The 24,566-nt window shown below is 39.0% G+C and overlaps 2 protein-coding genes across 2 annotated transcripts; both read right to left on the reverse strand.

The window, feature by feature from the left end:
• Positions 1 to 315: 315 nt before the first annotated feature.
• Positions 316 to 3,012, reverse strand: LOC307150905 (UDP-glucuronosyltransferase 2C1-like). Its single transcript, XM_079858529.1, has 2 exons — positions 2,840 to 3,012; positions 316 to 2,740 (listed from the first exon to the last, which is right to left on the reverse strand). The coding sequence occupies exons 1-2, from the start codon at positions 2,848 to 2,850 to the stop codon at positions 1,150 to 1,152; spliced, it is 1,602 nt and encodes a 533-aa protein (XP_079714655.1). The 5' UTR covers positions 2,851 to 3,012; the 3' UTR covers positions 316 to 1,149.
• A 9,919-nt stretch (positions 3,013 to 12,931) lies between these two features.
• On the reverse strand, positions 12,932 to 22,995 carry LOC307151646 (uncharacterized protein). Its single transcript, XM_079859760.1, has 5 exons — positions 22,937 to 22,995; positions 19,094 to 20,669; positions 18,483 to 18,493; positions 16,232 to 17,578; positions 12,932 to 15,205 (listed from the first exon to the last, which is right to left on the reverse strand). The coding sequence occupies exons 2-5, from the start codon at positions 20,654 to 20,656 to the stop codon at positions 14,962 to 14,964; spliced, it is 3,165 nt and encodes a 1,054-aa protein (XP_079715886.1). The 5' UTR covers positions 20,657 to 20,669; positions 22,937 to 22,995; the 3' UTR covers positions 12,932 to 14,961.
• Between the last annotated feature and the right edge of the window lie 1,571 nt (positions 22,996 to 24,566).

The following is a 24,566-nucleotide window of genomic DNA, read 5'->3' on the forward strand; positions in this document are numbered from 1 at the left end:
AATTGGCATTTTGGGGCGTGATTTCAACTAATGTCTGTTTTCACCAATACTGAATGTATTATGATAAAATTCATATCTAGAGGAAATTGATCAATGAAAAATGAAAAGAACAAAGTACCAGTTGAGTGATGCTGATGATGCCTCTGGTGTTCTTCCAGCATATGATTACTGTTGCTATTAAAACAGCAATGTGTCATTTGCATATCATTTGCACTCTCAGATATGAGCACATGTCCTTCTGACAAGGTCGAGCAACAGGAAGCATGTTCGATTTATTTTTTTAAGTGACTCACAACAGTTTGACAAAATAGTAATGATACTTATTTATTAATTAAATGAACATAGTAAAAAAAAGTTGCTGCATTAAAATTTTAAGTACAATCAACTTGGATATTTAAGTCATTTCAACTTAAATCACATCAAACTGACTTTAAAAAAATGAGTTGAATCTTGTATAACAAAAAAGTTGAAAATTGCTTAACTTATTTTTGATGAGTAAAATCAATGTAAAACATATGTTGCCATAACTTATTGATCATATCATTTTACAGTGAATGAATAAACAAATGAGTAAATAAATAAATAAATAAATAAAGTCACACATTTCTGTATATGTTTAATGTACAGGCCATACAGATACAGATTTAATTATTTTATATATATAATTCCAGCCTTAGGTGTGAAAATAATTATAAAAAATAGCCTTCAATATATTTTTAGTTCTCATTAAAATATATACTTAGAAATATTAGATTTAAGATTTAAAATTTGCTGTCTTAAAAACACTGGGATTTACACCAGGAAATGGAAATGAATTGAAACAAGAAAAAAATGTACACCACAAAGAACAGTTTATTTCATATTGTTGCATCATTCAAGTTTAATTATATAGTACGTTTTTTCCCATTTTTAGTCAGACTAGTTCAGCTATATCCTATTGAGCTCACGTCTAATGACTATTATTGATGTATTTGTGGCAGCATTGTGATTTTAATTTCTCAATGAAAACTAGAATGAATGAGCATCGGTAAAAAGTTTAAAAAAAAAAATTTTTAAATGAAAATGTACATATGTTTTCATGTATCATTTTACAACTTTCCAAGAAAGTATTGAGACATTTCAGTCGTGAGATTTGAGCTAAGTATTCAATCACTCAAATTTAATTTTCTTTTTAAATGCTACTTTAAAACAAAGATATTTTATGATCGAGTAAATCACAAAACAAAACAGCACAAATATCATCAAAAGAGTCAAAATAACATCTATAGAGTAGTACTCAATCCAGGACATTCTGAAAGACTGTGTTCGTAAATGAGGGGCTCCTCTATTCCTCATGACAAACTCAATCCAGAAGACGGCACGATCAAGAGGTTTCATTGGCTGGTCGTGATGCAGTCTGGACAGTCTCTGCATGTTCTCCCTGTAAGATGAGTTATGCAAAACCTCCTTTAATGCCTCTAGAAACACATTCCTGTCTAGAGTCGCAATATCTAAAATCTTTGCTGTTCCCTTTGCTTGCATCCTGGAGAGATTGTCTGGCTGATCAAAAACTAATGGTAGACCCAAAATGGGAATCCCATGATAGATGGCTTCCTGAATTCCATTGGTGCCTCCATGTGTTATAAACACTTTAGTTTGAGGATGTCCAAGCAGGTCATTCTGAGGGAGCCAGTCCACAAGTAATGTATTATCACCAATGTTGAAAGGTCGAGGTCCAGTGTGTTTCCAAATTATTTTTTGAGGCAGTCTGGCAAAAGCGGCAGCAATTTCCTCTGTGATGTCTTGTGGAAGATGACTAAAAAGAGTTCCTAGGGACATGATAATGACTCCATGATCTCCTGAGCTCCGCACAAACTCCTCAAGATCAGCTGGAAGTGGCTTAGCTGGTTTACACTGGAAGCCGCCCATATAGACGATATTGGGCATTGTGGGTCGTGGAAATTCAAACGTAAAGTCATTTCTCATGAGCCAGATGTCGGCATCCCGAAGAAGGTTTTTGTAGTTGATTTCTGATCCAAAGTATTTGTTGCAGAAGGACTGGTAGTGTGAGGTGACAAACCTGGCTTTGTGATAAAGCAAAAACAAGTATCCCATTAGGTTCTGCACTCGTTGAGCAAACGTCATCTTATCAGTCAGCTCCACTCCTGGTACAGGAACATACGACAGAGGTGAAGGAGCTATTTCGTAATGTGCTTCTCCATGCATCGTCCAACGGACATTTAGCACAAGAGGGAGGGCAAGACGATGGGCCAGGAAAATTCCACCTCCAAAAGCCGGATCTGTCAGAACCAGGTCATACTTTGCGGTATGAAGTGAATCCATTAAGTCTTTATTTTCAAATATTTTTCCCATGAAGGCAAGTTGATTGGAATGCATCTCTTTAAATACCATTCCAACCTCGGAAGTCAATGCGAGGTAAGTCCAGATGGACATCTTTTCTCTTCTGATGACCAGAATGTGTCTTGCAAATGCATCAAACAGCTCCTTTTCAATGCCACCGCTATTAGAAACAGTGATGGAGGTGTAGAAAGGAGACTCCTCTTTGATATACCAGCTGTTGGAGGCTCTAAGCACCGTCATGTTGTGACCTCGTGAATGTAATTCCTCGATCAGGACCTTCATGTTCACCCAGTGACTTCCATCCAGTGGAAAAACTAACACTTTACCTCCTAACACTTGAGATAATATGCTCAAGAATGTTAGCAAAGTGACAGGGAGGTAATGCATCTTTGTTTTTAACCTTTGATGAAAGAAAGTTACAAAACATTTCAGTTACACACAATATGCCAACACTTATTATAATTGTTTAGGATAAATAAAGGTAATCTGCTTCACTTACCACACGAGCATGTGACTGACCGGGTAAGTTCCTCACTGCATTCCACTACTAAAATGGTGTGAAACAAGCCCTGCCCAGCTAATACGTGCAAAACGCATTGGGAGTGCACGTGTGGAAGTTAACACCACTCCTCTCTGCACACAAAACATGTCTAAACTTGATATTATTCTGAGAGGTGCATTGTTTTAGAAGCTTCTAATCTTAGTGTTAACCAATGAGACAAAAGCATCAGTGAAAAGCTTAAGATGAAATATATGCTTCTTATGAAAACACAAATCATAATTGATATTTGATGGAAATGACACTGAGCTTTTAGGAAAAAATGACAAAAACTATTTATTGTAAAACAAGGATACACTGTTGGATGTTACACAAAGTAAACTAGTGAGAGAATGATGGCTTGTTAGAGCCATCTTGATTTTCTTTGAAAATATTTGTAAAACATTCTTATATTTAATCTATTTATCTCAAGAATCACAATATGTATTAGGAACTCACTTATCCTCATTGAAATGTACATGCTGTTCCAACACTAGATGGCGATTAGGAGTAGCATACTTACTAATTTGGGCCCAATTATTTAAACTTTTTCCAAAGCATTATTTTCCGAAAAATAATGTAAAAATGTAATAATAATAATAATAATAATAATAATTGCATCATAATAAGTGTGATTGTCAAAACATTGGTAACTAAACAGAATGTCATAAGTTACAATCAATGTTTACATGGGTTACTGTTTTCTTAGTGCTTGATACACATTTCACGATTTCAATTTGATTCCGGTCTTGATTCAACATTCATTTGGAAATATCAGGTAGGCTACAGGATAGCCACATGTTAATTTTTCTCAGGAAAAAAATCTCTCAAATAGCCTAATGCTGTAAACAGTCACATAAGTAGGCTGGACAGCTGGTAGCCTATATTAAATGTTAAAATTAACAAATCAAATGAATGTGATTTAGCGTTATTATTATTCACAATAATAACGTTATAGTAGGCCTAGGCTATTTTAATTATACAAGTAAAAATATAATAAACGTGTAGCCCATATATAGTGCATATATTTAGCAAAATACTCTAGTTAATTTTTCTAGCAATAGCTATGGTCATTGAATGGCTTTCCTGAGGTAAATGTAACGTTACATGACAATATTACAAGCTATGACGTTTTTTCGTGGTTGAAACATTGATTGAGCGATTAGGCTACATGAGACATGATACATATTTCGGTAAGTTGTAGGCTACTGTATCTTTCAACATATAGCTAGGCTACCGTCCAATGTTTATTCGTGCTTATTTAGGCCTACTATTAACTATAGTAGCCTAAAGAGAAAGAGATGATCGGTTCACGTAAACACATTTACACAATTCAATTGACAGAGTTTTAAAGCTGATTTTGTTTCATTTCAAAGTAGGCCTAACCTGTCTGTCAGTGTTAGTCCTCTTTGCTCCGCAATGTTTTTTCACTGCGTGAGAACATGAACGTTTGGCGAGAGAGCGTTTCTAAATTCATGACATACTACTCTCACTATTTTTGCCATAGAAAAATACGGAGGGAAAGTAAGAGTAGTATATGCGGTTCCGAATTCAGCACGTGAGAACGGTGTCGTAGCCCTGGTGGTTGGATGACTGGAGCTTGCCTCTGGATCCTCAGAGGAATAACGTGAGTGATATATTTGCTTATATAATTTTCTGGATTTTTTAAAACTTGAATATTTGAAAATTGTATGTGTTGTTAGTTCAATGCATTTCGTAGTGCATTAGTTTTTATTAATATCCTGTAGGCACAATAGTTCGTTTTTTTTTTTTTTTGGTTTTCCTCCACTGTACACAGGCTGATTGAACCAACTAAACGCTATAACCAAAAGTTATTACTAATAACAAATTAGGTCTATACATATATAGCTACAGAGTCCACTTTCATAAAATAAAAACATCACTGCAAAACATCTATTTCAAAATTTTCCTTCTTTGCTGTGTTGTGGAACCTTAAATAAGTTAATAAACTGTAAAGCTCATAGCCACAATGAAATTGACCTCCTTTGCCTGGAATAATTCACAGAAATGGTGTTCAGGGAAACCTGGCTTCATCCCCCAGCCAGCAATGACACGTGGGGCCCAGATGGGTTAACTACGGGTTCCATGGGTACTGTGTGGGCATGGGCTTTGGCTGGGTGAAATCAGCGGGTCCCATGTAGGTTTTGTAGTACGAGTCCCACATAGGAAGCCCATATGAGCTGATTACATGGGCCCCATAAGGGACAGGCATGGGCCAAGTGGGCATGGGTTTGATCTGGGAACACATATATGGGTCTTGCATGACATATTTATGGGCCAAGTGGGAATGGGTTTGATCTGGGAACACATATATGGGTCTTGCATGACATATTTATGGGCCAAGTGGGCATGGGTTTGAACTGGGAATGCACATATGGGTCCTGCATAGAATTTTTATGGGCCAAGTGGGCATGGGTCTGAACTGAGAACGCATATATGGGTCCTGCATGGTTTATTTATGGGTCGAGTGGGCATGGGTTTGATCTGGGAACACATATATGGGTCCTGCATAGAATTTTTATGAGCCAAGTGGGCATGGGTTTGAACTGGGAACACATATATGGGTCCTGCATGGTTTATTTATGGGCCAAGGGGGCATGTGTTTGATCTGGGAACACATATATGGGTCTTGCATGACATATTTATGGGCCGAGTGGGCATGGGTTTGATCTGGGAATACATATATGGGTCCTGCATAGAATTTTTATGGGCCAAGTGTCCATGGGTTTGAACTGGGAACACATATATGGGTCCTGCATAGAATTTTTATGGGCCAAGTGTCCATGGGTTTGAACTGGGAACACATATATGGGTCCTGCATAGCATATTTATGGGCCAAGTGGGCATGGGTTTGATCTGGGAACACATATATGGGTCTTGAATGGCATATTTATGGTCCAAGTGGGCATGGGTTTGAACTGGGAACACATATATGGGTCCTGCATGGTTTATTTATGGGCCAAGTGGGCATGTGTTTGATCTGGGAACACATATATGGGTCTTGAATGCCATATTTATGGTCCAAGTGGGCATGGGTTTGAACTGGGAATGCATATATGGGTCCTGCATAGAATTTTTATGAGCCAAGTGGGCATGGGTTTGAACTGGGAACACATATATGGGTCTTGAATGGCACATTTATGGGCCGAGTGGGCATGGGTTTGAACTGGGAACACATATATGGGTCTTGCATGTCATATTTATGGGCCAAGTGGGCATGTGTTTGAACTGAGAACACATATATGGGTCCTGCATGGTTTATTTATGGGCCGAGTGGGCATGGGTTTGATCTGGGAACACATATATGGGTCCTGCATAGAATTTTTATGGGCCAAGTGGCCATGTGTTTGAACTGGGAACACATATATGGGTCCTGCATGGTTTATTTATGGGCCAAGTGGGCATGGGTTTGATCTGGGAACACATATATGGGTCCTGCATGGTTTATTTATGGGCCAAGTGGGCATTGGTTTGAACTGGGAACACATATATGGGTCCTGCATGGTTTATTTATGGGCCAAGTGGGCATGTGTTTGATCTGGGAACACATATATGGGTCTTGCATGACATATTTATGGGCCGAGTGGGCATGGGTTTGATCTGGGAACACATATATGGGTCCTGCATAGAATTTTTATGGGCCAAGTGGCCATGGGTTTGAACTGGGAACACATATATGGGTCCTGCATGGTACATTTATGGGCAAAGTGGGCATTGGTTTGAACTGGGATAATATATATATAAAAATATATTTTTGATTTATTTACCGGTATGTTGTGACATTTGAATTGTTTTTTAAAGATTATGTTTGTTGTTCGATGTAACAATTTTGTATTAATGTATTTTTTGGAGAGCTGTTTTTTTTTTTCAGAGATTTTTTTTAAATTTAAATATATTTTTTGATTTGTTTACCGGTATATTGTTGTGACGACCACAAAAGTGTTGTATTTGTGTTTTAAGAATATTCACAATTATTGTCTTTTATTTGAAACAAGTGATTGTATTTAAAAAAAAAAACAAGTATCCCAATTGTTTTATTTTTAATGTGAATTTTCGTGACTTAAAGTGAATTGTGTTTGCTCCAGGCCAGTAGGGGCAGTGTAGAGTGACGAGTTACTGTAGCTGCGTAAGTGTTGCGGGTTTCTCACATAGACAGTAAAAGAAATGGACACAGCGACCCCATTGGAACTCAATGGAGACAAGTGAAGCCCATTTTCAGCGATTTCTTAGCACTTCCTTTCCTGACGCGCAGACTCAAACCGAGCAAAGCGTTACACGGACCACGTGAGCAAACCGTCTGTCTTCTAGTAGCTGTGCCGAGAGAAATCTGAATCATTCCCTTCCGAATCTTGCAGAGACGGAGAGTGTGAGTAGGAGGTGTCCATGAGCGATGAGCAGGAGAAACTTTTAGTAGGTGTTCTGATTAATTATATTGTCATTTTCCCTCCACGTCTCCCCGATTGCCCGCGAGCTTATCCTCCTGTCCATACGGTAATCTCTCTACTGTGCGACAGAGAGTCGAGTGGTTATGACGCAATCGTTAGCCTACTTTTACAAAAACTGCTTCTACGGGCCCATAACATAAGCTACAAGGTAATGGAGCATTTTATACATTGCCGTGTTTCCTTAGAAATAAAAAATGGACAAATGGAGTCTTCAAACGCCTCAGATGTAAAGTTATTCGCTGTCAAAGTGACGCCAAAATGAATGGAAGTCAATGGGATTGCTAACGCAAGTGAAGTTCCGCTCAAGATGGCGGCACCCGGCCGACTTCAACTTCCGGTCGACTTCCTTCCCGCCTGGTTTCTCATTACTGCAGAGAGCTCGAAACTGATAACACTGTTTCCTCGTTTCTCTCCTGTTTTACAGGTGGGTAAATGTATAAAAACACCCCAGAAGTAGCATTTATCTATGCTGGAATGTATGTGAGATATGAGTGAACTGTTTTTAGTGAAATGAGTTTCGTTAGGGTCTGTTTTTGATTTAGTTTGAAATGAGTTGAAACGAGAGGGCAAAGTCCTACAGAGTAACGGTCGAGAGACATTACTAGAGAGCAAGTCAGCTCAACATACACTTTCCCCGTGTATATGATATTTTTTTGAGCTTGTAATGTTAACAGATATGTTTAGCTCACTGTATGTCAGTTTCCCACCATCTGTTGGAAATGTTTTTTTGCTCAATGAGTTTATACAAAAATGTTTACAGTTTAAAATGAGGTTAAAAGTTACACTTTAAGCACTTTATGAGTTCTGAGCATGATTTTGCAGTACTGTATTAACATGATACTGATAAAATACTGTGAATGGAAGATTCTAAGTATCTAAAAAAAAGCTGGTGAACATTACCATTGTCTTTACATTTCATTTTGATAAATAGTATAAAATACAAGCATGAAGAGTAAGTGAACATGCATTTGGTGGAAAGAGGTTTATTTTAATATGGATTTTGCATTGACATGGACACTTAAAATTAATTTTAATGTTAAAAAGACACTGAACATGTAATATGTGAAACATACAATGATACTTAACAATAGAGATGTGATTGCTGAAGAAAATTCAGAAAATAAATTACTGCAGAGAGCTCGAAACTGATAATACTGTCTCCTCGTTTCTCTCCTGTTTTACAGGAATTAATCTGTTATCCACGGTGCCGTTGCTACGGTACCCGTTACATTGTGACATTTAAATTGTTATTTAAAGATAATTTTTGTTGTTCAATTTAACAATATATTTCTTGCAGTTCAAAGCGTTTTCTTAGATTGTTTCCTTAAAGGAGAACTCTGGTCAATTTTAACATTGAGCTAATTTTTTTGTACATTTGGAGTGCTGTCAATACAGAGAACAACGACATTGGTGTTGCCTACACCGTGTTATCCTCTTTTTAAAATTTGCACCCTGTTGACTTCAATGGGGCAAGTTTTAAACCTGCTTTTAGCCTCTTAACATCCTTGATGTGTCATTACAAGTGCACAGGTCATGTGAGTGATGTGAACGCGGGTCAATCTGACTGCAGTAGATGTGAAAGATATGGATAAAAATGATATTTATTTAGCCAGCGCTCATACCTGTATTTACATCCTGTTTTCGGTCAAAGTCCATAGTAATCAATTGTCGAGTTCACGCACATGATCATAGGTACTAAACCAATGCGCGTTAACTCGACAATCGATTACTATGGACTTTGACCGAAAACAGGATGTAAATACAGGTATGTGCGCTTGCTGAAATAACATCACTTTTATTCATATCTTTCACATCTACTGCAGTCAGATTCACCCGTGTTCACTCTGAAGGAATCACTAACATTACCTGTGCACTTGTAATGACACATCAAGGATGTTAAGAGGCAAAAAGCAGGTTTAAAACTTGCCCCATTGAAGTCAACAGGGTGCAAAAAAAATTGGGTGTTAAAAAGAGGATAACTCCGTGTAGGCAACACCGATTTTTGTCGTTGTTCTCTGTACTGACAGCACTCCAAATGTACAAAAAAATGTTAAAATGTCAATGTTAAAATTGACCGGAGTTCTCCTTTAAACCATTTGGCATGGTTGGGCTTAGATAGGCCTTGCATGAATTGCCCAGTTAGGACCCACATAAGATCCTTACAGAGCCCACTTTAAGCCCAAAGGGGCATTCACGATTGAATCCTGGTGCAAGCCCACTTTAAACCCCTTTAGGCAGGTGGGGCCCAAATGGGTCTGACATGAATTACCCAGTTAAGACCCACATAAGACCCTTACAGGTCCCACTTAAAACCCATCTGGGCATCCATGGCTGGCCCCCGTGTGGATCCCGGGTGCAAGCCTATTTTAAACGCCCTTTAAGCAGGTGGGGCCCAAATGGGTCTGTCATGAATTGCCCGGTTAAGATCCCACATAACACCCTTACAGATCCCTTTTAAAGCCCATCTGGGCATCCACAGCTGGATCCTGGGTGCAAACCCACTTTAAACCCCTTTGGGCAGGTGGGGCCCCAATGGGTCTGACATGAATTGCCCAGTTAAGACCCACATAAGACCCTTACAGATCCCACTTAAAACCCATCTGGGCATCCACGGCTGGCCCCCATGTGGATCCTGGGTGCAAACCCACTTTAAACCCCTTCAGACTGGTGGGCCCCAAATGGGTCTGTCATGAATTGCCCAGTTAAGACCCACATAAGACCCTTACAGATCCCACTTAAAACCCATCTGGGCATCCATGGCTGGCCCCCATGTGGATCCCGGGTGCAAGCCCATTTTAAACCCCTTTAAGCAGGTGGGCCCCAAATGGGTCTGACATGAATTGCCCAGTTAAGACCCACATAAGACCCTTACAGATCCCACTTAAAACCCATCTGTGTAGCCATGTTGCAAAGCCCACTTTGGACCCCATTGGGCAGGTGGGGCCCAAATGGGTCTGACATGAATTGCCCAATTAAGACCCATGCAGTACCCTTACAGGTCCCACTTTTAGTACGTCTGGGCTTCCACGGCTGGCCCCAATGTGGATCCCGGGTGCAAGCCCATAATGGGGCCCACATTTGCCGCCCATGAAGCCCTCATCTGGGCCCCACATGTCATTGCTGGCTGGGCCAGACATGGCCAGCTCTCAGTTTGAGGTGGATGGCTTCTCTCTGGTTTGGGCCGATCGTTCTGCATCATCGGGCAGGAACTGAGGTGGGGGAGTGTGCGTGCTTATGAATGAAGGCTCACAGTGAGAGCCACTGTTTTTATATTGGACTTCAACAACTGCAAACCGTCTGGAACTATATTTGGTTTTGAACAATATGTTAAAGGGGTCATATAATGCCATTTTTGTACAAGCTAATATGATTCTTTAGGGTCTAAATTAAAAGTTTGTAATATACTTTAATTAAAAGTTCTCATTAGTATTGTAAGAAAACACTCATTTTACCTGGTCAAAAACAGCTCTGTTTTCAGCACGCCGTTTAAGTGCATGTGTCTTTAAATGATAATGAGCTCTGTTCTGTGGGGCGTTTTGACACAACACACGTGCCTTGACAACAGTTGAGGGTATATTTTGAAGAATGGCAGCGGGAGTCTCTGAGGAGACTGTGCAACCAGAGAATGTCTAATAAGGCGAGAAGTTTCACTCTCAGTACACTTCCGGCTTCTGAACTGGTTGCAGTTCCACTCTGATTCCATATGAGGGCGCTCACAGGACGAGTGCAGAATGAATGGAGGTCTATGGCGAAATACCCATCAAAATCCACTTTTCTCAGGATATCATTTTTTGTCTAGTAATTTGAATGTTGTATTCGAAAGGAGATGCAAAGAAATTACACATTGCTGGGTGTTAGATTTTTTAGAGTCACTTATTTGCTTTAAAAAGTCTTTTAAAATGTCAATGACGTCATACACATCGTACGACCAGAGATACTGCTTTACGGCAATCCTTCAGTCACTATGGTGCTTTCGCGCTCTGCACTTTCTTTCTCTCGAGGCATCGACAACACAGCTGACACAGGTAAATACACGTGCTAGATGAGTTTTTGTTTTGTTTGTTTCTGGTCCCGCTTCGGATGCCACGATGCCATCAAGCGGTTTCTCTGGTCGTAATCAGCCCTTCACTGACCAATCAGCGTTCATTAGCAGAATGCTAGCGTGTTATGGGCAACAATAACTCAACCTGTAAGAAATCGAAAGGTCATAAGTACTCGTTCATTCAACTTTCGACCTATAACCCACGTTGAACTTGCAAAACCTACAATCAAATCTGAGATTTCTCAACGGCAATCGGGTGAAAGAGACAAATTTAGCCGTCTAGCCCCATAGACTCCCATTCATTTTGCACTCATGGGTGATCGCCCCCAGTGGAACTCTGGTTGAACTACAACCAAAATTCGGTACAATAGGACTTAATAGGGAGTGGGCAGGCTCTCCGTAGATGGGCTCTGGTGCAACCATATCAGTTTGCACCGTAGTCGGACCCGGAACAAGATGACGGCCCGAAGAAGTTTGACAATTAAGGCTCAAACAGGACATTTCTGAATGGTTGGTTAACGTAATGTCACTTTGATCTATCTTTGTGTGTACTGGCAGGGTAGAGTGAGATACGAACGCTATGTGTTTACTGATGTATACGTTAGTTCATTGACAGATTGATGTTACAGTTAATGGTCATGACATTTTTTTTTCTGGTAAATGTAGGCTTGTCAGTGATGCGTAATGTTATCTATGCAGTGTTAAGTACAACTGTCAGGGCTGAAGCACTGACATGAGGTCACGGCAGGAATGTTTCTAACAGTAGTTGAAGGACACCTAAGATCTTTGTGTTATACCATTCATCTTCATGCAGTTATAACTGTTTTTTTGACATTACTTCTTAATCAGTAACAGACACCGTTATAAACCATCTACAAAAGGCGTACACAGTTTGTAATAACACAATAACCATAACGCGTTGTTCATTATAAACGTGGGATTATGAATTATATTGAGAACGTTGTAAATAGAAAACATGCCGTAATGTACCCTGAGTGTAAACTTAGCCGCATTCATCATGAAGCATGCTAGCGATTTGCAAAGATTAATATAAAGGTTAATAAAACGTTACACTCACTTCTTCTGGAGGTGCAGCAGGAACACGAATAGTTGGTACCGATCCTTTTTTCAGGAGCAGCTTCTTAGCAAAACCAGCTTTATACTGACCCTCGTTTGTAAAGCAGTCTGGTGTGAAATGATTCGCGCAAACATGAAAGCATTGACGTTGATCGTGGGGAATATTCCCTTCGAAAACAAACTCAGCCACTGCGTCTTCAGCGGTTCGGATATAGGAACATCAAAATGACTGCTGTATTCCTTATTACACCCAAGAACAGAACACCACAATCGCTTAGACGCCATTCTGCTCCAGCGTATCAACAATGGCGGACTATGATGACAGCTCGCTCACGAGCGAGGGCGGGTCTGTGTTAAAAAGCTGCTGTCAATTAACAGTCGTGGGAGGGGCGTCCAACCGTGTGACGTCACACGGTCGAACGGCTTGATTTGAAAACTTATAAGAAGATAAAAAAAAAAACACTGGATGGATTTTTATCATTTTATGATGGTTGTGTACAGGTACTGCCAACACACATTTCAGTACAATCAACTTGTAAAAATGCATCTACCATTATATGACCCCTTTAAGAGAAATTGTAATGTTAGACAAATGCAATGGGTATGCAAAGAAGGCTTGTAAAGCTAAATCAAGGCCCCATTGGCAAGTTCTGATCACTAGTGATTATCTTATTCCAACATACAGGACAGTCTTGAAGAGTTCTAAACCTGTGACTAAAGATCTGTCATTGTGGTTGGAAAACAGCATTGAGTCTCTGAAAGGCTGGTTCTTATGCACTGAGTGGGATATTTTTTATGGCGCTGACATGGATGAAACCACAGAAGTAATAACTGACTATGTAAATATCTGTACAGATAATGTGGTTACTAAAAAACAGGTAACTATTTACCCAAATAACAAACTTCACATCACAAAGGAGATAAAACATTACATTAACAGGAAAACCACAACCATGTAGCACTAAAATATGTTCAGAAAGAATTGAATCAGTTGCATAAAGTAGCAAGGAAAAGACACACACACAAAAAAACTTTGTAGAAGAGAACTTTTACAAGTCTAAGCCCAAAAGGATGTCGAATTCAATAAAAATATATAACAAATATGCAACCAGCAATGAAGAGGCTCTTTGCATCAAAAAGGCAAATACTTGAACTGTTTTTTCCAAAGGTTTGATACTCATGACTTTGATTATGATTGTAAAAGTGAATTGAACTCTATGATTATTCTGACCTTGGGGAGAACAGGCTGATGATTGACCCTGACCTCATTCAGTTGTTTTTCAAACTTATATACAGAAGTCTTCTGGCTTTCTGGCTTTACAAACCTCAAATAACACACTTACAGAGAAATTGGCTAATTGGCAATTAGCTAACCGTGCTGAGAATTCTGGGGTGAGAACATTTTGTAATCGCACAGTGCCATACCAGGCTCAAGTGGAAATATAATTGGAACCGTTCTTAGAATGTTTAGGCCCGATGGTGGAAAAGATGACAGATTTTAGAGTCAGGGAGAGATAACATATCATCATGAACTCATGACCAGATGCCCCTTTAATTGCAGGGTGTTCAAAAACTTTGTCAGATAAGAGTTCAGCAAAAGCTTATACAGAAAAGTCATTCACAATTCTGTTGACTTCTTATACTGTATATAAGAATATATATATATTCTTGTACATAAAAAAGCAGCTTAAAACAAACAATATAGAGAATATTGATTTAATATTGAAGTCTCATGCATTGGACTAAAACATTGTTTCTTAAATCCAGTTAAATTTTTATTTGAATGATTCTGTAATTGTTACTCTAATATCAGGAGAGGTTTTATATTATTGCGACAGGTAGAGATCCATCCGTGTTAGATATAGATCCGGGTCGCTAAAGACCCAATATGTAATAATGATTGGCGAAACATTAATGCATTTAAGGATTAACTTATCCCTTGCCATCAAGAAATGCCACTTCAGTAATAAGGTCAGATGTTACATCTGTAAGTCACTGTAGTTTGCTTCAATGACTGATTTTACACAATCTCACTATGTATAAGAGTCAGGGGGTGATAACATATCATGATCAGGTGCCTCTTTATTCCAGGGTGATTATTTTCATAAAACTGTCTGATAAGAGTTCAGCAAAAGCTTATACAGAGAAATCATTCACAATTATGTTGACTCAATCATAAACACAAAAACAAATTTAATTATAATGATTGGGGTTAATTTGAGCAATTGTACTGTCACTGATAGATGTAAATGATACTTGTCTGTAGCAAGTGTTAATAATATAGATTGTTGCACACTAAGAGCAAAAATGTTGTTTAAAACAAACAGTGTAGAGAATTTTGAATTAGTTCTAAATAATTATTTAGAATATGCATTGGACTAAAGTATTTTTCCTTTAATTAATTTAAATGTTTTAAAAAATGTAAGATTCACAAAAGCAAATGCTGTCAGGAAACAATCTGGCAACATTTTTAAATTAACTGATATTTCCAGCCACTATTATTCACGTTTCACCTTCTTTCTGAATACAACTAGACAAAAATATCTAATTGTATAAACAGTCACAAATGCAAATATAAAAATTGTTGCCATTAAAGTCAAAATAACATCTATAGAGTAGTACTCAATCCAGGACATTCTGAAAGACTGTGTTCGTAAATGAGGGGCTCCTCTATTCCTCATGACAAACTCAATCCAGAAGACGGCACGATCAAGAGGTTTCATTGGCTGGTCGTGATGCAGTCTGGTAGACTTGTAGTCAAGACCGCCTAAACCGAGACCAAGACACTACCAAGACCAGAGGGTATCGAGACCAAGACAAGACCAAGACCAAGACCAAGACAGACCAAGTCGAGACCAAGACCAAGTCGAGACCAAAACCGAGACCAAGTCGAGACCGGAGGGGAAAAAAACAGACTAGTTGAAGCTAAGCAATAACTTGTGAATTCAAGAACAGCAGCATAGGGTTCAGCCGCAGTTTACATTCAATACATATTAGATGGTATTACTTCAACTACACAGGCAGAACAATACAGAGACAGACCATGTCATGTGTGTGACTGTGAGCTCATTGTAATCTGTATCTCTAGAGATATCAAAGACACAAATTCATCCAAGCAAATGCCTGCCTATCTCTGCCGATTTCGGAGTCTCAGACTCCAAATTAACCCATTCTGCAACTTTTAAATACATAATTACATTTTTAAAAACGAAATTATAGGCTTAAGTGCGGGATCCGAAAGTTGGTCGTTTTGTCGCTATGGTTACACACACAACACACACACCGTTGGCGGTGCGCTCAAAGTCATCTGTCAGTTGTGTAGTTGTGCAGTTACCCAAAATGAATGACTCCTGAATGAAGTTAATACCCATCATGTCACTGATATGTGTTTTTTAAACCAAGTGATCAAAGTGCTCGTTGCCGCTGCGATCAGTGGCGCGGATAAAATGTTTTCTCGTGTGGCTCGCGCACACACCGCACTGTCATCAATCCGGCGCGCGCTTCAATCCGTTCCGTTGCAGATAATAATGTTGCATTATCGAACGTTGTGTCGTCGTGGATATTGTAGTATTGTATTTCTAAATCCCCCGACCACTATGTCGGTCTGAGACAGCGAGACCAGACAAGACCGAGAGGTCCGAGACCAAGACCAAGAGGTCCGAGACCAAGACCAAAGACCGTCAAGGCCGTGACAAGACCGAGACCACGTAAAAGTGGTCTCGAGACCGGTCTCGAGACCAAGACCGGTCTCGAGACATACATCACTACAGTCTGGACAGTCTCTGCATGTTCTCCCTGTAAGATGGGTTATGCAAAACCTCCTTTAATGCCTCTAGAAACACATTCCTGTCCAGAGTCGCAATATCTACAATCTTTGCTGTTCCCTTTGCTTGCATCCTGGAGAGATTGTCAGGTTGGTCAAAAGCTAAAGGAATGCCCACAATAGGCACCCCGTGGTAGATGGCTTCCTGGACTCCATTGGTGCCTCCATGTGCCACAAACACTTTAGTTTGAGGATGTCCAAGCAGGTCATTCTGAGGAAGCCAGTCAACAATCAATGTGTTATTACCAAGATTGGCAGGCCGTGGTCCTGTGTGTCTCCAAATAACCTTTTGAGGCAGTTGGGCAAAAGCTGCAGCAATATCATCATTGATTTCACTCAGAAGCTGACCAAAAACAGTTCCTAAAGTCATGATGATGACCCCATGCTCTCCTGAGCTCTGTACAAATTTCTCCAAATCATCTGGAAGTGGCTTAGCTGGTGTGCACTGGAAGCCACCCATGTAGATGACATTTGGCATTGTGGGTCGTGGAAACTCAAAAGTGAAGTCGTTTCTCATTAGCCAGATGTCGGCATTCTGGAGGAGGGAGAAGAAATCGACATTGGGGCCAAAATATTTCTGGGCGAACTCTTGGTAAGGAGACCCAAAGTATTTGGAATTTTTATAAAGAATCATTATATATGTCATCACGTTCATTACTCTCTGACTGAAAGTCATCTTGTCGGTTAGCTGTAACCCTGTCACAGGTATATATGAGAGAGGAGATGGAGCTATATCAAAATGGGCTTCTCCGTACATGGTCCAGCGGACATTAAGCACAAGAGGGAGGTCAAGACGGTGTGCCAGTAACACTCCACCTCCAAAAGCAGGATCCGTCAGAACAATGTCATATGCAGCATCTTTCAGTGAATTCATCAAGGTCTCGTTTTCAAACATTGTAGCTGTCATATTGCATATTAGCTGATGAATTTCTGTAAACCTCCTATAAGTTTCATCAGCAAGTGCCATTTCATTCCAAAATGATCTTCCTTGTCTCTGCATTTTCAGTAAGTGCGGGAGAAACTTCTCCATGAAGTCATCGTCAAATTCGCCATTGTCCACAGTAATGGAAGTGTAGAGAGGAGACTTTTCCTCAATGTACCAGCTGCTAGACCCTCGGACCACGGTGATATTGTGACCTTTTGAATGCAACTCCACAATAAGGACCTTCATATTAATCCAATGACTTCCATCCACAGGGACGACCAGAACTTTACCAGCATAAGATCTTGACAGAGCAGATAACAGGATGAACAAACCAAGAATGGTGGAGTGATGCATCTTAAATGACCACCTTTGATAAGAAAGAATATAACCAAATTAAAAGAGTACACAAGATTTCACAAAAACAGTGATAAATACAATATCTATTATTGTCCTGAAATAATCTGTAAAACTGTGAGGTAGTCGGGCAGAAGATATAAAGTCATACAGATTTGGAACAACATTAGGGTTAGTAAATGATGAAACAAATTAAATTTTTAGGTGAACTTATTTAAAACAATCAAAAAAGTCTCATTCTGCTTAAACTATAGAGGCCCGTTCACACCAAGGACGATAACTAAAAAGATATAGTTCTAAAAATCTTTCTCAATATCAAAGAATAGAGTTCACACCACAGCTATAACTATAACAGCACAGAGAAACTATATCGTTGGAATCACTTTCAGAACGATTTTATCCAGCTGACGAACAATAAAAACATTGCTAGCCAATCAGAATCCATCCAGCTGTAACAAGTTTGAGTATTTAATGTGACAGACAAGCACTCACTTAGAATAAACAGAACGATATTGTCCGCTGGTGTGGAGGCTAATATAGTTATCTTTATAGTTATCGTTCTTGGTGTGTACGGGCTTAAGGCTAGATACTACATCTGTAATGGTGCTTTACCACTGTGTGGCATGACTCGGCACAACTTGCCTCGGCTCGGTTTGCTTTTCCACTGCAGTTTAGTATCGCTTCAAAGTTGGTTGGATTATAGACTGATCATTATAGTTGCGCCTCCACCTCATACTGACCACGATACAGCCATTTCTTTTTTCAAGTTGCGTGCGACGGTTGTTTAAAGCAAGTCGTTTAAAAAAGTTGTGTGAACAAATGATACTGCGGTGGCTGTTGCTGACTATTTAAATCCAGTGGGTTTGGTGTCTCGTGTCACAAATCCAATCACACCGGTAGTGTCGATTCTCTCTGACCAATTTGTGATCTACAGTGTTTATAAATCACATTAGCAGGTACTAGGTACTGTACACAGTGGAAAACCCCCAAAAGTGAGCCGTACAAAGCTATCATGCAGTTGGCACTAATGACCAATGATTTGTTGGCATCATGGTTGAGGGTGAAAAAAAATTATGAAATCATGTCTGCATTTTGGAAAAGGGAGAAGAAATCAGCATCGGATAGAATTGAACTTTCAGTCTGTAAAATTTCAGTTAGATCTGTACAATTGGACAGTTATTCAGTTATTTATTGCTTCATAAGCCGAAGTCAGTCACAGTTTCAATAAGTGCATTTACATAGTCATAATTGATTTACAGTGGGTTTTCATCTGTCTGTCTATGTATGTGTGATCTAACGTGTAATCAATATAATTTCTGTTTAAAACCTTTACATGACATTCTACATAGACTCTACATCTGACTGAAGTCAAACTTTTAAACTGCATGTTAACACAAAAAAATAAACTTTTTGAAATTTGCATCTATTGAGGCTCAAGATTCTACTGACAATAAATGCAGCTCTAAATAGTCCATACAAAATTAGCAGTAAATGCTTGAATTTATGTTATAAATCATGCACATTTTACTTTCTTTTTGAACAGAACTCTAAAAAGATATCGAATCACATATATAATCAAAAATGCAAATATGAAAAATGTCGCCGTTAGAGTCCAAATAACATCTATAGAGTAGTACTCAATCCAGGACATTCTGAAAGACTGTGTTCGTAAATGAGGGGCTCCTCTATTCCTCATGACAAACTCAATCCAGAAGACGGCATGATCAAGAGGTTTCATTGGCTGGTCGTGATGCAGTCTGGACAGTCTCTGCATGTTCTCCCTGTAAGATGAGTTATGCAGAACCTCCTTTAATGCCTCTAGAAACACATTCCTGTCCAGAGTCGCAATATCTACAATCTTTGCTGTTCCCTTTGCTTGCATCCTGGAGAGATTGTCTGGCTGATCAAACACTAATGGTAGACCCAAAATGGGAATCCCATGATAGATGGCTTCCTGAACTCCATTGGTGCCTCCATGTGCCACAAACACTTTAGTTTGAGTATGTCCAAGCAAGTCGTTCTGAGGGAGCCAGTCCACAAGTAAGGTATTGTTACCAAGGGTCACAGGTCGAGGTCCTGTATATCTCCAAATCACTTTTTGAGGAAGCTGAGCAAAAGCTGCTGCTATGTCATTGGTGACGTCTTGTGGAAGCTGAGCAATAAGGGTGCCTAGAGACATGACAATGACTCCATGATCTCCTGAGCTCCGCACAAACTCCTCAAGATCAGCTGGAAGCGGCTTAGCTGGTTTACACTGGAAGCCGCCCATATAGACGATATTTGGCATTGTGGGTCGTGGAAATTCAAAGGTAAAGTCATTTCTCATGAGCCAGATGTCGGCATCCTGGAAAAGGGAGAAATAATTAACATTGGGACCAAAATGTTTGCGACAAAAAGAAGAATAGGTAGGTTCAGCGATGATTGCAATCTGGAACTGGGTGAAAAGAAAGGTCAAAACATTCTTGACACGTTGAAGGAATGACATCTTGTCTGTTAGCTCTACACCTGGGACAGGGACATAAGACAGGGGGGAAGGAGCAATGGCAAAATGTCCCTCTCCATGAATCGTCCAACGAACGTTGAAAACTAAAGGAATTTTAAACTTGTAAGCTAGGATTGGACCACCTCCAGCAGCTGGGTCTGCTAGCACCACGTCGTATTTAGCATCTTGGATTGAGTTTATAATTTTTTCATCTTCTAATATTCTCTCCATCATCTGCAACATATCTTCATGCATGCTTTTAAACTTCATGATGATTTCATACTCCAGCTGAATGCGGTTCCAAATGGAATGTCCTTCTCTTTTAATCTTCAAGAGACGGCTGATCATCAAACCAAAAAAGTCCTCATCAAATCCTCCTGTGTTTGGAATGGTGATGGAATTGTAGAAAGGAGACTCTTCCTTGATATACCAGCTGTTGGAGGCTCTAAGCACCGTCACGTTGTGACCTTGTGAGTGTAATTCCTCGATGAGGACCTTCATGTTCACCCAGTGACTTCCATCCAGTGGAAACACCAGCACTTTACCGCCATCTATTCCAAATAATACGCATAAGAGCGACAACAAAACGAGAGGTGCTGAATGACGCATCTTCTTACACAACCTTTAAAAACAAAAGAGAAGAAAGAATGAAGGGAAACAGAAGAGAAAGGACCAGGAAAAACAAAAGCCAGCTTATCTTACACTGTAAAATTATCTTACACATCCAGAATAATTATTTTAAAAATACAGTAAAATGTTTACAAAAATATTTATTTACAGAACAACCTGAACATTTTACAATTTAAACTGTAATTATCAACAAGAAACACAAAACATTTCAAACCAGTAAATCCAACAGCCCCGAATTAGCAAAGCCATGCTGTTACTGTTTTGTACTTTTTACATATACTGACATCCGCCATAATAACACTGGTGGTGCACATATTAATATATAGAAGGCGTACCAGAGTCATGTACTGCCCAGTCCTGCAGATTCGCCTTATACAACATCAGGAGGATCAGGCCCTTCCTATCAGAGCATGCTACACAACTCAGTTTAGGTTTTCCAGCTTGCAGTATTAAACCTCAGCAACTGATCCATAAGTGATCTTTAACGAATCGCATCAAATTCAAGTCACTGACGTTTGCCTACAGAACAAACCACTGGTCCCTCTTACCGAAACTCATTACTTCAGACTTACGTGCCATCCCGAAACTTGCGCTCTGCAAGTGAACGTCGTCTTGTGGTGCCTTCTCATAGAGGCACAAAATCTCTTTCTCTGACCTTTTCCTTCACTGTTGGAATGATCTAACTCAACCATAGCAGCTGAGTCCGTGTCCATTTTCAAGAAATGGCTGAAGGCGCATCTTTTTCGGCAACACTTGATCCATTAATACTAACACTTTCTCTTCTATTCTTTATCTATTATCTTTATATAAAAAAATAAAAATAAACTGGAAGTGTCATAGCACTTGCATATTGTTGTCCTATTGTTAGTTTAACTGCTTCTATTGTTCTCATTTGTAAGTCGCTTTGGATAAAAGCGTCTGCTAAATGAATAAATATTCATGTAAATGTACACAAATACAAAATGCCATCATGGTAACAAACATAATTATTAAAATAAAAAAACATCAAATGTGACCTGTCACACATTGTAATATACAATAAATTATAAGTTGATTTGTTCTTTTTGCTTTCAAAAAGGGTTCTTACAGTTTTTCTTAGTATATAGTACAGGAACTTACTGTTAACCACTTAACAGATCGCATTTTTACAGTCTTTTACAGTTAAAATTACAATATTTTTTTCAGTGTACATTACGATTGGATTGCCAATGATTTAAATTCATTCTGCTCTACAAGTCTAATATTTGCTGTTATTGATCTGTTAGACTTTTGACTTATAGAGTAACATCTGGGCCTTTTTGCAGAAGAATTTATATTTGTCCAGTAAAAACAACATGAATTTCCTATTTTTTCACATGAGACCTGTTCCAAAACCATGTTTCCCATGCATGTGCAAAGTATGTGTTTCACATGTGCACATTCGTTTTTGCACATGGAAAATTCATGTTTATAATAATAATTCATAATATTTCACATTGAAAACAAAGTGGAATATACAGTTCTGCTTGGATATCCATTTTATTTGCCACTAAATACATCAAACTAAATGTTGCATAGGCTATATGCCACCAAACTAAGAAACTTTGGTAATTCCATTGAGTTGGTTCTCTTGGCATCAACGTTGTACCTTGTAAAAACCACTTTGTTTGCAACAACACTTAAATGCAAAGCAGGTCTACTGAAGTAAAGTATAATTGTGGCATGGGCCACAGTGTTTGCAGGAAAAAAAGTAAGAGGGTCTTACCTTGTGTATATCTAAATTGGCTATTTGTTTAGTAGTGTTGTATGCTGAGAGCTTCCTAAGAATCAAAGTTATGCAATCGTTCACTACACATGCTGCAACATTTGGAAAAAAGCTCCCTCAATAGAGTACATGCTAAAACAATACCTTGCAATATGTGCATTCACCTTTCTTATTAAAAACAGTGTGTTCGTTTGACATTTTCTAATTCGGTTTTGTAAAAAAAAATCACAAGTTAAAAAGTATAAAAAATAATCACAAAACAGCTTGATACTTAGCTTACTTTTTACAAATTTCACTTCTGATGGAAAGCTGAAACAGTTCCGTGAAGATGAATTTGGTTTAAGTAAAAAATAAATAGTGTACACACAATAAAAGGCCAAGATATTACATAATGAACTAAGAGCAGAATGGAAATCTAAAATCTGATGTATGGACTGACCAAGAAAGAATTTGTACTTTGTCAGAGCAAATTCTACTTTGAGATAATTCTATTTTAGGAATATTTCAATCCTCACCTGACAACCTGCTACTACTCCTCGAAGTACACCTTGGCACAGTGTTGCGTCCAAAACCGTAAACACATTTGTCCTGCAACGCTTGAGCTTATCAAGTGCATTTAGGTGAAAGGTACCTTTGAATGAGTGAGCTCAGCAAAAGCGTATCAGGTGCCTTGACGCAGGGCAGTTAAACAATGCCACAGTCATTAAGGGTCAAAGACCCTGTTTTTAAACCATGATTTGCTACAACCAACCAAAATGAAAAGCTATCTATTACTTACAAGGAAATTATAAAAATTTGAAAATTCTTTGATTTTACACAACACACTAGAAGTTCACAAGATACTTCAGATTAAATGTCTGGCTTTGTAAAGACTGAAGATCATGCTACACTCCCGCCATTTAGAACATTCCGGGGAGAACTGAACTGAACTAAACGGGTGGTATTGTTCGCGTCAGTTGTGTAAAAGGCAGAAAGAATAAAAGGTAATCTGAGAATCTTTCAGCACAACGTATAAAGTACAGAGACTTTTTGGAAACTTCAGCAGTGTCAGCAGATCACCAGGTGGGAAAAACTGACACTTTACTAAACAGTCACTAAAAACATGGTCAAAAAGTCCTTTAGTCCCTTAGACCCAATAAAACACTGACTTTCACAAGATTTATGACAGTGAAGTTCTATTTTCTCTCAACAAATTACAGTACAATGTCACTGCGATATATAAAAGAAAAAGTCAAGAATATGCACATACATTGTATATATACAGGGGTGCACCTAACTTTTTTGGTCTAGTTCTCATGGGAGCACCTGGAGACGCTGCTTGATACTCACACTTTACACGGCACACTTATCCTGCAAGCTTTCCTCCTGACTGACTTATTTTCTCTCCAACATGGTAGATCATGATGATCATGTTTTTATTTTATTTTATTAACATTAATGGCACAGACAACAGCAGGAATATTAGGCTGCTGTCACTTTAAGACCGCATGCATATACTGACACACATCCTGTTCACTTATGGCATTACCGAGAGAATACTTGCCGAGACGGGTATTTTGACATAATTTTGTGTGTATGTGTCCGTTCAAGCGCAAGTAAATGTGAAAGGGGAATCAATTCGGTGTTTGCGTGCTGTCTAAAACGTGCTTCTCTCTCTGTCTCTCTCTCTCTCTCTGTGCGCGCGCGAGTCCCAAGTTTCGCCTCATCTTCCGCATTTAAAATCATTTGAATGTGTAAACTGGCAAGACAAAACATGTCCAAATGATAAACTTTCACTCTATGGTTAAACTGAGCAGTTAATCCGCGAATCACATGCGTGCCGAACCGTGGAGCCTGGCCCGTACGGATCACGATCAACTGCGCTCCGTTGCGTCCCTAATAATTAATAAACACACTTATTCTCATGATTGCTATCTTACCAGATATTGATCCTACTCCAGTAAATAAACGTGTCCCTGTCCGCACAAAAATGTTGGTACTCAAAAGCGCTTCCCTCCACGTTTTCTGCGCATCGTTTCTTTTTTTATCATTTATGTGCACCGTATATATGTATGTGTTTGTTTTTGTGTGGTATCTGTATGAAGTGTTTTACTATACTGTAATATTGTGATATGAAACATTACAGTAAGTAGTATTAGAGTACAG

Source organism: Squalius cephalus (genome assembly GCF_949319135.1).
Source record: "Squalius cephalus genome assembly, chromosome: 23".
NCBI classification, from domain to species: domain Eukaryota; kingdom Metazoa; phylum Chordata; class Actinopteri; order Cypriniformes; family Leuciscidae; genus Squalius; species Squalius cephalus.